This window comes from Festucalex cinctus, chromosome 2 (assembly GCF_051991245.1).
Source record: "Festucalex cinctus isolate MCC-2025b chromosome 2, RoL_Fcin_1.0, whole genome shotgun sequence".
Classification (NCBI taxonomy): Eukaryota; Metazoa; Chordata; class Actinopteri; order Syngnathiformes; family Syngnathidae; genus Festucalex; species Festucalex cinctus.
In genome coordinates, this window is record NC_135412.1 from 62,960 (window position 1) to 78,688 (window position 15,729).

Below are 15,729 nucleotides of genomic sequence, written 5' to 3' on the forward strand. Positions count from 1 at the left end.
ATTTTGAGTAGTTGATCCTGTGTTTTATCAGATTAAGAGTTGACAAAGTGCTACAAACAGCAAATGGTTCCAATTTGGTTGAATGGCCCATATTCACCTTATGATAATTTCCATTTTCAAATCTTCCGCATCACCTGTATTCTCTTCCATGTACAGTGGAACCTCACTTGAGGGATTTGTACTTACTTGAATGTGAAATATGAAATGATCATCCATCCAGCCATTTTCTATAACGCTTGTGTGAGATTGAGCATCTCCTGGCAGTCTGAGCGGGATACACAACCACACCCACGCACATTTGGACCATTTCGAGTTTTAAAGGAACCAAACGTCCATGTTTTCAGAATGTGGGAGGACGTTGGAGTACCCTGATAAAACCCACACAGCCGCAAAGAGAACATGCAAAAGTTTGACATTGAACAGAAGAAAAATATTTGTAAAACTCAACGACTATGTCGCGCTAAACGTTTTTTTTATTTATTTATTTATTTTTTTACCAGAACTAGATAGATAGATAAAAGCCCTACAAGAGAAGTTGTAAAATGCTAGGTGGGCTTTTTGCTCCCTTTGTTTTCATAATAAAGTGGAGCCAGTCTAAGCGCTCAGAACTTAAGTTGTCCCAGGATGTAAAGTGACTCCTGATTTCTTATTCTGTAGGAAATAATCTGTTCCACTGTTAATATTGTAAATACATATCTGAGAGTGGGCTTTTGTAAATTTGCTTGTTTGTGTTCCATAGGGGGTATCTTCCGTTATTTTTTAATTTAATTTTATTTATTTTTTGAAGTTATTTATTCATTATTTATGGATTATTTTACATTTATTTAAAAAAAACCTTTCTGTATTATTTATTTATTAATATATATTTATTTTAAAAAAGAAAACTCACTTCAAATGTTTGCTTTGTTCTTATTCTTTACTGCACGAGCCGTTTCTGTTTCATGTTCAGCACTTCGTATACAGCAATGCTTGTTTTAAAGTGCTTTATAAATCAAGTTGAGTTATTTACCGCTTTTGTTCTGAGCTGGGCCAAGGCAAGGCCATGCCTGACATGAAAAATATTGCTTTGCTGCCATCTGGTGGTAAGCCTGTGCCAAGCAACTATGTTGGACTGTGGGGGATGAGTTTCATAGTCTTCTCATTGTCATTTAAATGTGAGTCAGGTCAATTAATTTAACTTCAGTCACCTCTTTGATCATGTCAGGCATGAATGTTTTCACTCTGATTTCAACTTGAGACAATTTCACATTGTCCGTTGAACATTTGACATTTCATCGTGTTTTCCCTTCATTTTTGGCATCATGACACCTTCCATAGCTTAACATCAGGCAGGCTGTTGCTATTATTCCAACTGCTCAATGGAAACGTACTTGAGCGACTGGCCTGAGGGCGGCGGCGCGTTTGTTTTCCCTCCACTGATTGGCCTGAGGGATGCCTGCATCACCAGCAGGGGCCGCCGTGTTTATTCTGCAAAAACGAGCTAACTTCCTTCTCCCCGGATTTCAAACATGGCTCAAAATAGCACTGGGTGGCAAACGCGCACACGCGGCTCACTTGAGCGGCTATGTGGGCCAGCAGCTTGGGGATAGACAACTGATTCCGTTTGAGTGGCACATGGATATTTATAGAGTGCGCGCGCGCGCATGCGTGCGCATGAAGGACTGAGACAGATCAGCAGTGTGGATGCTCATACGACTGTTTTGGGCGGGGCTTTGTTTTCTTGTTGCCGCGTAACCATGGTAACGACGTTTTGGGAAAAGCTATGTTGGACAGACAAACAAACAGACACACACAAAGACACGATTGATTTTTTCTGTTTGTTTGTCAACCTCGGCAATCAGGAAATTGATGCTGTACATCATATTAACACAATTAATATTACTTAGCACAATTAGGAAGGATTACGGCTTTCAATTTGGAGATGCTACTTGGGCTCCCTCCAACAGCAAAACGAGCTTTTTGGCATTGTCTAAGAAAATGTGGCAAATCTTTAATGGGTGCAAAACACGTATTGAGCTCTGCTGCTTATCCGACATATTCATATTCCGTTTCAATGAGGCAAGATTTGCTAGCAAGCAGCCATTGTTTTACAACAAAGAAATGATATACCAAATTCCCTTCATTTTTGGGCTATAATTATTATTATTATTATTATTATCATTATTATTATTGTAATTTCTTTAGACTTCATTATCATATATTTTAAGAGTTTTCTACATTTACATTTCTGACATTTTTGGCAATTTTATGGACATTTTGGTCATTTCCTGCCTCTCGTTTCTTTTTTGATCGCTTTATAGCAGATTATTTTATAGATTTTTTTTACATTTTTTCTTGCCTTTTTTATGAAATTTCTGACAATTTGGGTAATTTTTGGACATTTTGGTCATTTTCTACCACTCGTTTCTTTTTTTGGGGGGGTTATTTTATGGCTGATTTATTTTATTTTTTTTAACATTCTGAAATGTTTGACTTTTTGTACCAATATGGTCATTTTAGGGATTTCTTCTTTTCATTTTTGGTCATATTATAGTTAATCTTTGAATGTTTTCTTTTTTGCTTTTTTTAGGACTAAAGAAGGACTAAAGAGCCACATGTGGCTCCAGAGCCGCAGGTTGCAGACCGAGAGCACCATCTAGAGGAATGAAAAAAATATCGCAAGTGGTTCATGAAGTTTAATTTTCACAAAATGTGTAACAATCAGTGGATAGTTTATGCATCATAGTGCCATAGTTGTTCGAGTAGGTCTGCCTTCCATTTCCGAGATTCGGCTTTGAATCTCATCTTGCGTGCGTTTTTCTCCTGCTGTTCCACCTTCCATCCAGATGGCCGACAAAACATGCGTGTCAGGTTCAAGACTGTTGCCTGAAGTGAACTGGGCGAGCGTGACCCCAAACAGGAACGGACGCTCTTTGCACGAGGACGTCGGATATTTTGGCGCACCGATGCCTCATGTGGATTGAAGTGGCATTACAAGACAAATGAAGATGGAATTGTTTCCTTATTTCGGAGATATTCCTGGCCCGCGGATGGATGGAGGCAAGCAAAGTGCTGAAAAGTGGAAGGAGAAAAAGGATACGACAGTCTCCATTCATCACTTTTATGACGCCATTATCGTTCATTTTTCTCTTTCTCTCATCCGTCCGTTCATCCTCATCTCCCGGTTTCTCCATAAACTGTGATGGATCAGCGCAGGTGGCAGCTCGGCCATCTTCCTCGCCTTCATGTCCATTTCTTTTGTGTTCTCCTGCTAAAAGTAGACGGATGAATGGAAGATTTTGCGTCTAAAAAGAACAGAAGACGTCTTTTATTATTGCGGATTCGAGCTCCTTCTCACATCTTATTAAATGTTCTCCTGCTGGTGCCTGCTTCCTCTCTTACTCACTCCTTTCTTTTATTCCTTCTTCTTGGCCCAACCAGCCGCTTTTCCGTTTCCTCTTCCTGTCCCTACTTGCTTCTCTTCCTCTTTCTGCCCCCTGATCTCATTTTCGCATTGACACGTCTTCCCTCTGCTGTCGTGTTTGTGTATTATTGTCGTTGTGTTTGCTCTTTCTTGGGCCTCCTCTCCCTCAACATTTCACTCAACATTTTTTTCATCTTTTCTCGTTTCCTCATCGGCATCCTCGTTTGTTGCTGTTTTCGTCAACTTGGCTCGTTCCATCGAATTCAATTTCTTGTCATTTTTCTTCATTCTTCTGCTTTCGATTCTGTCTCTTTCTATCAAATGTTTGTCCTCCCCGTTCTCTTCTGCTTTCTTTCTTTTTTTTTGACTTCAAGCCCTAACTCGGTGTACTTGTGGATTCTTCTCACTCGCTCTCTCTGGCTCTCTCACACAAATATTCATGTGCCAATCAAAGTGAATGAGTTGCCAAAGCTAATGAAATGCTTGTGCATGGCATGAACTGACTGATGAATAGCTTTGAAAGTTGGGATTCCTCTTCCTCTTTCACTCCTTCCTCTCCCACAACTCATCTTTCATCTTACTTTTCTACTCTCCTTACCAGTTTCTAATTGTTCATTTAGTAAAGTTGGTCATGTTGATATGCTTTGAGACTTTGCAGGGAGAGAGGAGCATCAGTGTCAGATTTCAGGCTATATAATGTCATGGAGTGTGTTGACATGTGATAAATAGTATAAAAAAACAAACAAAGTGAAAATATTTCAGTGCGATGCCTGATCTTGGTCGAGACAATTTGTCCAAATGTCAGCATTTATTTTCAAGACGTCTGGTCATGACTGCTGATGCTTGTATCAGCTGCCCTCTAGTGGCCATTTTACAATCAGGAAGTCGAAATTAGAAGGACAGAAATGTGCCGTTAATTTCAACCAATTTTAATGGAAAACGCGATATTGGGATATAAATGTTTCTTTAAAATTATGTCTCTTTTGGGGAGGTAAATGTTATGTATCAGAATTATTGGTTGTATTGGTAACTACTCAAGAGTTGAGTACTCGTACAGAACTGGTAGCGGTCTGAAAAAAAAGTGTTATTATTAATATTGCAACAGACAGACTTACATAGTTGCAAGTGGACAAGACTTCATATTTTGGCAAATCCTTGGCTTGCAAACGTGGAGGACCAAAAATGCCAAAAAGAAAAAGAAAGAAAGAAAAGTGAAAATAAAAACGGATGTTAAAAATGTACCTCAAAAATGAAATATAAGTCAAAATCCGTTTTTATTTTCACTTTTATTTATTTATTTATTTTGGCCCTCCATAACAAAAACGTGACCACTGACATCACACCAATATTGTTTTTGTCAAGATGAGGCGATCGCCCAACAAACGATTCCAAAGCAGCCAAGATCAAAATAGAACAAAAAATTCAAGGCAAGTTCAATGCAAAAATGTTGAAATGATCATCTGCTTTGACGTCCATCTTTGAACTTGCTTTTGGTTTCCTGCAGAAGGAAAGGAACTGCACTCATTTTTGGATTGTTGGGGTCTAGATGGAAAAGATTGGATGCTCAAGTGTGAGATAAGCATTACATTCTTGAACTTTGACCTTTGGCTAACCTACCATCCGGGTAAAGCAGGGTGCCAAACAAATACATCACTAAATGAAATAAAAGAAGCAAAAGTGGTACATAACACAATCTAGTATAGTCGCCTTCAAAGCTTTCTTGCTTTCCTCAATTTCAGGTACATCCACGCACTCTACCTGGGCGCCCAGAGTCGTTGGCACGGCGACGGCTGCCGCCACCGCTTCCACTGGCGGCTGATGTTCGAGAGCGCCGACATCACCATGCTTCGACTCCTGGAGGCCTTCCTCAAGTCGGCGCCGCAGCTTGTGCTCCAGCTCAGCATCATGATCCACGGAAACGCCGTCCTCCCGCTGCAAGGTCAGACGCCACATTCGGCACGCCGGAACCTCCGAATGTTTGTCCGGCAATTTCTTTGGCGTGCTAAAAACCAGCAGGTCCTTTTATTTGGAACATGTTCAGAAATATTGGCTTAGAAAGGGATACTTGACTCATTGAGCCATTTTCAGCAGTAGGAGGGTAATATTGTGTCCAGAATTAACTCATTTGCTCCCAATAACTTAGAAATACGTTTGTTTGTTTGTTTTTGTGGGCGGCACGGTAGTCGAGTGGTTAGCACGTCCGCTTCCCAGTTCTGAGGTCTCCGGTTCGAGTCCAGGCTCGGACCTTCCTGGGTGGAGTTTGCATGTTCTCCCCGTGCCCGCGTGGGTCTTCTCCGGGTACTCCGGTCTCCTCCCACATTCCAAAGACATGCATGGCAGGTTAATTGGGCGCTCCGAATTGTCCCTAGGTGTGCGTGTGAGTGTGGATGGTTGTTCGTCTCTGTGTGCCCTGAGATTGGTTGGCAACCAGTCCAGGGTGTCCCCCGCCTACTGCCCAGAGCCAGCTGAGATAGGCGCCAGCAGCCCCCGCGACCCTTGTGAGGAATAAGCGGTCAAGAAAATGGATGGATGGATGGATGTTTGTTTTTGTTTTGTTTTTTTATGCAAGTGCATACAGAAGGCTTTGATGCAGCCTCTCAACTGCAAAGAATGTTTGAAGAAATGCTAGTTATTACACAGCCGGCCAGCAGATGGCAGCAGAGCAAAGGAGATCAACCAGGGCCATTTTGGAAAAAAAACTCAATTAATCACATTTCTAAATAGATTTGTGAACATTGATTAAACAGATAGAAATATACTTTTTTTTCCCTGATGAAAGAAGAGACTTTAATCTCTCTTTTGGTAGGTTCCATGTTTTGATAGCAAAAGAACAAAATATTGTGTGGGCCTTGCAAAATCAGTCCAAATCCCGTAAAACAGCCGTGAGCGAACGGGATCGCTGCAAGTGATGACTTCATTATTTTTCATGTGAAAAATAAATAAAAATGGCAAAATATGTTTTTAAAGGTATGCACAATGCACTTGAAAACAAAACAACAAAAAACTAAAACTAAGACTGAAACCAACTAAAACTAAACCAAACGTAAGCATTGATGAAGTAACTAAAACGAATAAAAACGAACAGAACCACACTGAAAACTAATTAAAAGTAACTAAATTTCAGAAACAAAACTCAAACCGAAATCAAAATGAACGTGAAATGAAAATTCCAAAACTCTAATAACCCCAAACAAGACACAAGACTAACTTGAAAAGACACACAAAAGCAAATGTGAATCCTCCTGGCTAAAATTGGATCGCTGCAAGTGATGACTTCATTATTTTTCATGTGCAATTAATAACTTTAAAAGCACTTTTTGCCACGTGCTGTTGACTAAAAATGACATCACAGGTGCCCAGAGCTCCGTTAACGACCAATCATGGCTCACCTGTTTTCTGGGTTTGGTCATTTGGCATTAGCAAACTGAGCCGTGATTGGTCGTTACCTGAGCCCTGATCACATATGATGTCATTTTTAGTCGACGGAAAATGGCAAAATATGTTTTTAAAGGTATTAATTGTACATGAAAAATAATATCAAATTCATTTTGGACAAAATATTAACAATGGCTAAATGAGTCAAGTATCCCTAAGTAACTGATTTCAAAACTAAATCATGAATAAATGAAGTTGTATATATTATAGTTGACATTAATGGTGGGGAAAGTTTTGATTTTTTTTTTTTTTTTTGTCGTTTACAAATGAGATAATAGCTAAATTCAAAAATGATCATTTTTGTCGTGTCAAGTCATTCAACTTGTGTAACTTTTTAAAGAATTGTTTGAACAAATGTTTGCAAAATTTGTAGGCCTGGCTAAATAAAATAATGAAAATATGTCCACTGAATGATGGGAAAGATCTAAAAAAAAACCCGCAAAAAGTTCCATCCACACGATGTAATAGAAGACGAAGCCGCCGTGCTGTAAGTTTCCATTTTTTGACACTTGCAAGTGGCCTTGTGGTCTCGTCGCAGGTCTGTCGGCGTCGGCCTCGCTGGTGTCACTGGCCTGGATGATCGCATCCTACCAGAAGGTTCTGAGGGATTCGCGTGACGACAAGCTGCCCATGTCCTACAAGGCCGTCGTGGCCCAGATCCTCTGGCACCTGTTCACCATCGGGGCCAGGACCGTGGCCTTTGCCCTCTTTGCCTCCGTCTTCCAGCTCTACTTTGGAATATTCATCGTCAGCCACTGGTGTGTCACGCGGCCAATCCGAGTTTCCCAAGCAAATGTGCAGACGTACATTCAGTCACTTGACCTTTGCTCTCATGTGTCACGTCTGTCGTGAAAATATGACATCTTAGCAATCTCCAGCCAGGAGCTTAACACATTAAACGTGTTGGAAAAGTCAGATTATCCCGACAGGTGGACGTGAGTTATTTTATTTTAGAATGCATCTTCCAATTTCAAAAACGGATAAGCGCAAACATGCGTTACAATTGGCGACGTCTTCAGTTTCATTCATGAAATCGGACATTGCGACATCAATATTGGCACTTTCTATTCACTGCCACATGCTCCAACATACGACAGCGACCGCAACGCAAAATGCACACTACACACACACACACGCACACACGGTGAGGGTTGTTTTTATCCTTTTTTTTTTTTAATGATCAAAAATGTAAGCTACTCGCAGGTCTCATAAGACGGAAAAGTGATGTCAAATTATGTGCATCAAACATGTCTAGGCTTTAATTACAGTGTACTCGTGATGGCCCAAAAAAAAAAAATCACTTTTTCTGGTGATTTGAAAGTGTGTCACGCTTGCACACTGACGTCATCTTACAGCAGCCAATAGAAAAGCACATTCAGATGACGTCGCTCCCATGGTGTTTTTTAAATATTGTGCACAATGCACTTGAAAACAAAACAACAAAAAACTAAAACTAAGACTGAAACCAACTAAAACTAAACCAAACGTAAGCATTTATGAAGTAACTAAAACGAATAAAAACGAACAGAACCACACTGAAAACTAATTAAAAGTAACTAAATTTCAGAAACAAAATTCAAACCGAAATCAAAATGAACGTGAAATGAAAATTCCAAAACTGTAATAACCCCAAACAAGACACAAGACGAACTTGAAAAGACACACAAAAGCAAATGTGAATCCTCCTGGCTAAAAGTCGGTTTCGGCGCATGTGGCAAATCTTCCCGGGCCAAATTGCGGTCACGGCGTTTCCACGTTGGTTTTCCGTCTTTCTGTCTTCCAGGTGTATCATGACTTTCTGGATCATCCAAGGCGAGACGGACTTCTGCATGTCCAAGTGGGAGGAGATCATCTACAACATGGTGGTGGGCATCATCTACATCTTCTGCTGGTTCAACGTCAAGGAGGGGCCCAGCCGCATCCGCATGACGCTCTACTACGCGCTCACGCTGGCTGAGAACGTGGCCCTGACGGCCGCCTGGTACGCGTACCGCGGCCCTCACACCTCCGACTCCTACGCGCTGGTGGTGGTGTGCCTGGTGGCCTGCAGCTTCGCCTTGGGGACTTTCTTCATGCTGGTTTACTACTGCTGGCTGCATCCGGACGGGCCGGTCCTGGGCACCAATTGGGGCGGCTGCGTGGATGAGGGGATAGTGAGCGCCAGTGGCGTGGTGGGGGGCGTGATCGACGCCTGCCTCACCCCGTCCCAAGGTTCCCAAACGGACGTGGTCATCACCAGTCCGCCGAGGACGCTACCCAGGACTAAAGACACGGGGGACGTGGTTCCCGGGGAGCAGGAGAGGGACAGGGACGGGGACAGTTGCCTGCCGGTTTTCCAGGTGCGTCCGTCCCCTTTGTCCTCCCCGGCGCTCCTCCACAGGACCTCCTCGTCACAAGAGGGCCCCGTGATCCGGATCGACCTCCCGAGGAAGAGGTATCCGGCCTGGGACGCCCACTTCATCGACCGTCGCCTCCGCAAGACCATCTTACTTCTGGAGACCACGTCGGCGTCCAGCCCCAGGATACAGTACAGGAGTAGCATGATGGGCAGCAAAGAGGTGCTGGAGTACGAGACCACCGTTTAAGCCAACGGGGGCTCTTCACCTGAGAAATGCCGTCTGGGCTCAAGGCTCAAGGCTCAGCCAGAGACCGCTTGTCAAGCCGGGACTGCCTCTGCCGGACATAAGCGGCGGGAAAGACGAGTGTCTGGAAAATGGGAAGCGCAATCTCTCTGTTTGACATCGGAGAATCTGCGTCAAATTGAAACGCTTGCAGGGGAGAAATTGGACCTGCCGTGTTGGGACGGACAAATACACTCTTCGATTTCATCCTTCATGTCAGAATGAGATGAATGAGATGATGCATGAACACGAGCCCCAGACTGTGGAGACCCCTCAGCCCCTCCGATGCGCTTCAAAAAGAGAGAGAGATCGAAGACTGTTATATTGGCGGTTACAATGGAAAACTCAGATACTGACAAAAACATTGCATCCCAAATTTAAAGGGGAAGTCAATGTTCAACATTTCTTGACAATGTTATATGTGCCCTCGCCAGCATAAGCATCACATTCGGATTAATATTGCATTTGTACAATATAAGTTATGACGCAAAATTTTTACCCATATCAGAGGGCAGCCATTTTACCACTTACTGTCGACTGAAGATGACATCACAGTTGCTCAGAGCTCAGACAACAAACAACCAATCACAGCTCAGCTTCAGAAAACAGGTGAGCCGTGATCGGTCGTAATGCTGCATTCGAGGATGGTCGGAAGTCGGTTTTTCCCACTTCCAACCTGAAAGCAACCAAAACCAAAATGGCGCATGGCGGTAAATTACTTTTTATGTTGCTCCTCAAAACTCATTTTGACCTCCAGCAAACTTACCTGCTTGGAATTTTGCCTCATGTATTGTTTTTATCTTCTTTCATACAGTTCAGTAGTTGAGCGTATCATTTCATGCAGGGAGACGTTGTTACGTTGCGTTACGTGGAGTTATGGCGAATATTTATGAAGGAAGAAAGCTATCTCGTTTTATACTCGAGTAAATTGTGTTTTGCCATTCAGAGTGACGTCACATTGTAGTCCGCCGGCGAAGTCGGGTCCTTTTTTTCTTCCGACTTCGCAAGTGGAATTTCCGAGTTCAAGGGGGCGTTCCCGTGCACACTTCCTGGTTTCAACTCGGAAAAGTCCGACTTGCGACCATCCTCGAATGCAGCATCAGCCCTGAGCAACTGTGATGTCATCTTCAGTCCACAGCAAGTGGCAACATGGCCACCTTCTGATATTGATAAAAACGGCTGGATTTCCACTAACGCAATATTAACCAGAATGCCATATTTCAACCGGAGGGGCTGCATAGAACATATTAAAGATTTTTTTGGGGGGGGACTTCCCCTTTAAAAATGGTATTCAATCAAAAGTAGTCCTACAAAAAGGTGACACCTGGGCTTTATTGTAAAAATGTGCAAAACATAGTTCTAAATATAAAAAAAAAAAAAGTCAATTAAAAATTGGCACTTCATCAGCATAACTTAATGTTGAGAGTACAATTCATCTTTGACTTTTGTCTTACCAAGTGAAACGATCACAACTTCCATCCAGTCAATTGCATGTCCCTCTTCTGGCCACTGAAAGTATTACACCTGCCTGGGTCTATCTTGGTCCAGATGATGGAATGAAGCGTTTACATCACATGACCACGGACTGGTGTGACTCGAGAGCCACTTCACACTGTTGTACAGTCAAGTAAATACTAATGTCAGATATAAGCTAGTCGAACACGTACGTAGTTTACTGTAGGTGACCAGTCACTCGGCAGAGTCTAAATGTTCATTCAAGTTGACTTTAGCGAGGAATTCATTCATACTTTTTGCTCCAGCAACATTTTTCACTTTTTATTGGGAAAGTATGTTTGAATTGTCCGTGACGGCTGGGATAGGCTCCAGCCGATGGCTTGTGACCCTAATGAGGACCAGGTGTCATCAAAAATGGATGGAGGGATGGTGAAAGAAAAGAACATTTAGCCAGGCTAACAAGTTAGCATGTGAAGCTCGACGCTGTATTGGTTTTGGAAGGGCAGTTTGGTTTACAAAAGGAAAACACATAGCAGCCTTTTCGTCTCTGCTAAAGCTACATTCACAAGGAAAAGAAAGATAGAAAAAGTCACAAAAAAAAAAAAAAAGTGGCGTTAGCACAAGCACTTGTGTCAAAGCTACAGTGCCTTGAAAAAGTATTCATACCCCTCCAAGTCTTTCACACCTTATTGAGATGTTATAGTGGAATGGAAATGACATCAAATCCAACTGGATTAAGCTCCATCCATCTTCCCATCCACACTGTCCAGCTGAACAAAAGCATTTTTTTTTTCAAACACCAAGATTATTTTAAAACATCAATAAATAAATAAGCAGTCAATATTTGTTTTCAAAGAGAAACAAACGAAATGGGTGAAAAAAAAATCCCAAATTAAAAAAAAAATAAAAACATCTGTGAATATGCCAATCTGTGGGTGCTGAACCGTTAATATGTGTGTCAACTGTATTTATGCTGTATATTTCTGTTCCACTTAACAATGATGTGCCACTTGTGTTGGTTTTTCAGATAAAAAATAAAAAATGTACTCAAGTTTGTGATTGTAAGGTCACAAAATGCAAACAAGTTCAAGGAAATGAATATTTTTTCAAGGCAATGCAATTTCAGGCAGCTGTCGTAGGCGAGAAATTTACCTCCAATGCTTTATGATTTTTTTCCCTCACAAGTGTCAACATGATATTAAGGAGATTCACAGATAACTTCAATTTTCCTGAAGAGAATTTTCTTTTGTGATTTAAAGTCGTACAGAAAAGTGGGAAAAAACATGCAGTACCATAAAGATGTTAGTCTACCGCTAGATGTTGTTTTTTAGAGTGCAAACTTCCATCATAGCTCAACTGTTAACAAAAATGTTGAGGAAAAATAGTCTGGCATCATGTATTTGTGTTAGTTGGTTAAGTTAGCCGACTACCTGGTTCATGGAGGATGTTTCTGTTGTTGATGATGATGATGATGAAGCTAGTGATGGACTAACAGCTTTGCATCGTACTGTATGTACAGTATGTGTATGTGAGATACTTTTTCTTGACATAAATGTGAGATGCAGAGCGTTATTTTTGATTTTCTCAAGCAGGCATTTGCATCAGGATCATTTCAGGCTGATTGGGATGATTTTTGACATTTTGTCACAATCAAACATTACTTTGTAAAGATATAAAGTCACTCAGTCATAATGTTGCAATATATTGTCACAGGTTTTTGTATTTTCTAGCCAAAACTCCTAAAAAAGAACTTTGTGTTTCCTACTTCAAACAAATAGCTGGAATACAACATGCTAGTATGTTAAGATTCCATAAAACGGAGACTCCAGCATCATGAATAGTATCGCTTGAGTACACTTTTTTTTTTCTTTTTTTTTCCAACATATCAAGCGGTTCCGTTCCTTTCACACTCTTCTGCTCACAATGTGCTCATCATGCGTCCATGTTGAATTGAGAAGTGCCAAAAGGACAAAGAGGGCTGTGTTTTTCCACTGTAATGTGTTTTTCAGGAAGGATGGAGACTCCTCCCCATATTGCATCCGTTATGTAGCAGCCTCATAGCAAAATTGACTCCATTCATTTTTCCCCACTAACGATAACCTGGAATGTACAATCGCTTCCGGGATGCTTTGTGTACATTCCGCATTCTTTTCTCATTAGCCTTGTTTAGCATTAGCATGTCCACGGATGGTGGAAAGGTTTGATATATTTTTGACACTCACCAACAATTTGAAAGCACAACGTAATGACGTCTGCGATTGGCTGGCGACCAGTCCGGGGTGTCCCCCGCCTACTGCCCAGAGCCAGCTGAGATAGGCTCCAGCAACCCTTGTGAGGAATAAGCGGTCAAGAAAATGGATGGATGGATGGTTGGACGGATGGATGGATGGATGGATGGATGGTTGGACGGATGGATGGATGGATGGACGGATGGATGGACGGATGGATGGACGGATGTAATGACGTTCGGTGTTGTGCAATTTGAAAGTCCACTCTGGCGGAGTTTCATGTTCGAGTAAGGACCGCCCACATTTCAAAAATGTTCACGTGAGGTTGATACAAGTACAAGACCAAATTGTCCGTATTGTGGCTGTGAATGTGAGCGGGATTTACTGAGTGCTTGATTTTCAACCGATCCTAGTGAGGACACACGATACAGGAAATGGATTGAAAATTGATTGTGTCTAATATTTCTTATCCTACTAAAATGTGATTACAATGAATCAATTCTAAAGATTCAAATTGGATTATTTTTACTGAAGTCCCATCACTAATTGTTGTTGAATGATTTTGAATAGTTGAGGCTGGAAAATGAAGACGGTGCGAATATCCTGAATGCACAAGCATTTATTGATTTTATTTATTTGAATCAAAAATAAATAGTGTTGGTGACCAGAATGTCCTCGTATGAACACGTACGGAATGTTACATTTTAGAGTTTGAGATTGAAAAAAAAAAAAAAGATTTAATTTTGAGGTGAACCGTCCCCTTTTCCGTCTGCTTTTCTTTTCTTTTCTTTTCTTTTCTTTTCTTTTCTGCTGCTGTCTGAACTCGTCACGTGCGAATGTACATAATGACGGCACAACGAGGTCACGTGATGAGCTCGTCTCCCGCGAGAGATGAGTGCAAAGATCAAATCGGTGTTGTCGTCATGGTAACGCAACTCGTCGATGTTGATGGCGACATTCATGGTGCTGCAAATGACAAACAAACAACCCCCCCCCATCATGTCAGACATGATAAGCTAATGTACAGAAGTTGTCGTTTGTTGAGGGCAGTTTTGCTCTCGAAAGAACCTTTTTTTGTTTGTTTGTTTGTTTATGCTGTGGTGGTTATTTATTATCTTGAAATATAAACAAAACAATCATATTCTGTTTATTGATGCAAGTATTTATGTTTATTTTTGTATTTGTTTTCTATCTATTTCCTATTGTTTAATGAATGAATCACTCGGTGGCCATATCTTTGGTATGACTCTTACATTAAGATGTAAAAAGTGGATTTTTTGTACTCATTGCGTCTATATGTACATACTGTAACAGACTAGGATGTGCGTGTGTGCGTGCGTTGTATGTACAGTGTGTTTGAAGGCAGGTCGATCATAATCTTCAGAGTGAAACTTTCTTGACGGTGTTCTCAATACATTTTCACGAGAAAAAAACAAGTCAACAAGCTGTGCTGATAAATGTAGATGGGAACAATTACTGTAGTAAACATGGCTGAACAGCAGACAGTCTCCGTGTCTTCTTCAAACGATATCAAGTCTATTTTCTATTTTCTTGGGGGTTTTGATGTGTGCACCCCAACTGTGCATGGGTGGATTTTTTTTGTTGAATTTTTGGTGCAGTTCAAAACGTTTTGGGGCCGTTGTGGGAGTGAACACAGATGATTTCTTTCCAGGCCAACGAAAGCGTCTCGCTTTGACTTGAGCACGTGCACAAGACGCAAGCATGCAAAGTAAGTTGATCAGGAACTGAAATCTGACCTCCACAGACGATTTGAGGTTGAAGAGAGATTGGGAGCGCTTTTTATCATAAAACGTTTGTGTTTGTGCCACAGTCTAGAAGGATGTTTTCAAAAATATCATACAAATTATTATAATTCGAGATGTTCCATTCCACTTTTTTCATACTCAACTCTTGAGTACTCACAGCAATCGAAACCACTAGTATATAGCAAAAAAAAAAAAAAAACTGACATTTTAAAAAAAAGACCAATTTATAGCAATATAGTATTTTCCCTTAAATTTGCATGAAATGAAGGAAAATTTTCTATTCCTGTAATTTCTAGTTGCTGATCGCAAAATGTCCACTAGAGGACAGCCGGTACTGATACCTGTTATCAGTACTTGTCCAATGACTGAGAAAGTTGGAAGCAAGCATGAAACGGGAATGATGGCCGATGCTTGGTTAAGAATCTTCTCAGCTTTCCATTGATGACTCGTTAAAATTGCAACGCGTATCCAATGAAGTTGTGTTGGTGTATACAAATGTTGTTTACTCTCAAAATTTCGATGTCTTGTATATTGTTTCTTGTTTTTGTTGAAATGAACTAATTAGTTTATAAAGTTTCAAAGAAAAAAAAGCGTTTCCTGTAGCGCTTGTGGTCCCGTGTTTGCGGTTTTTGGAGCTCCACTCGACCAGCATCTGCAGCTAAACCGTTAAGGACTCATAAGCAAACAGGGAGTACAGTGTTAATTTGTATTTCGCTTTATGTTTTACATTTATTAGAACTGTTTTAAGGCTGTAAAAGTCACCATCACACAGTTTAGGCACTTTTCTCATTGAGGCATTTACATTTTCTCACCTTTCTCCT

The 15,729-nt window shown here is 41.1% G+C and overlaps 1 protein-coding gene across 1 annotated transcript in view; it reads left to right on the top strand.

Moving 5' to 3' along the window:
• The window catches only part of LOC144013234 (XK-related protein 7-like), a 39,817-nt gene extending 25,174 nt beyond the window's left edge, over positions 1–14,643 (top strand). Inside the window, exons 2-4 of the mRNA XM_077511826.1 lie at positions 5,143–5,342; positions 7,377–7,596; positions 8,622–14,643. Coding sequence (XP_077367952.1) covers positions 5,143–5,342; positions 7,377–7,596; positions 8,622–9,423 — 1,222 coding nt within the window. The 3' untranslated portion in view covers positions 9,424–14,643. The remainder of the gene's footprint in view (positions 1–5,142; positions 5,343–7,376; positions 7,597–8,621) is intronic.
• Positions 14,644–15,729: the final 1,086 nt, after the last annotated feature.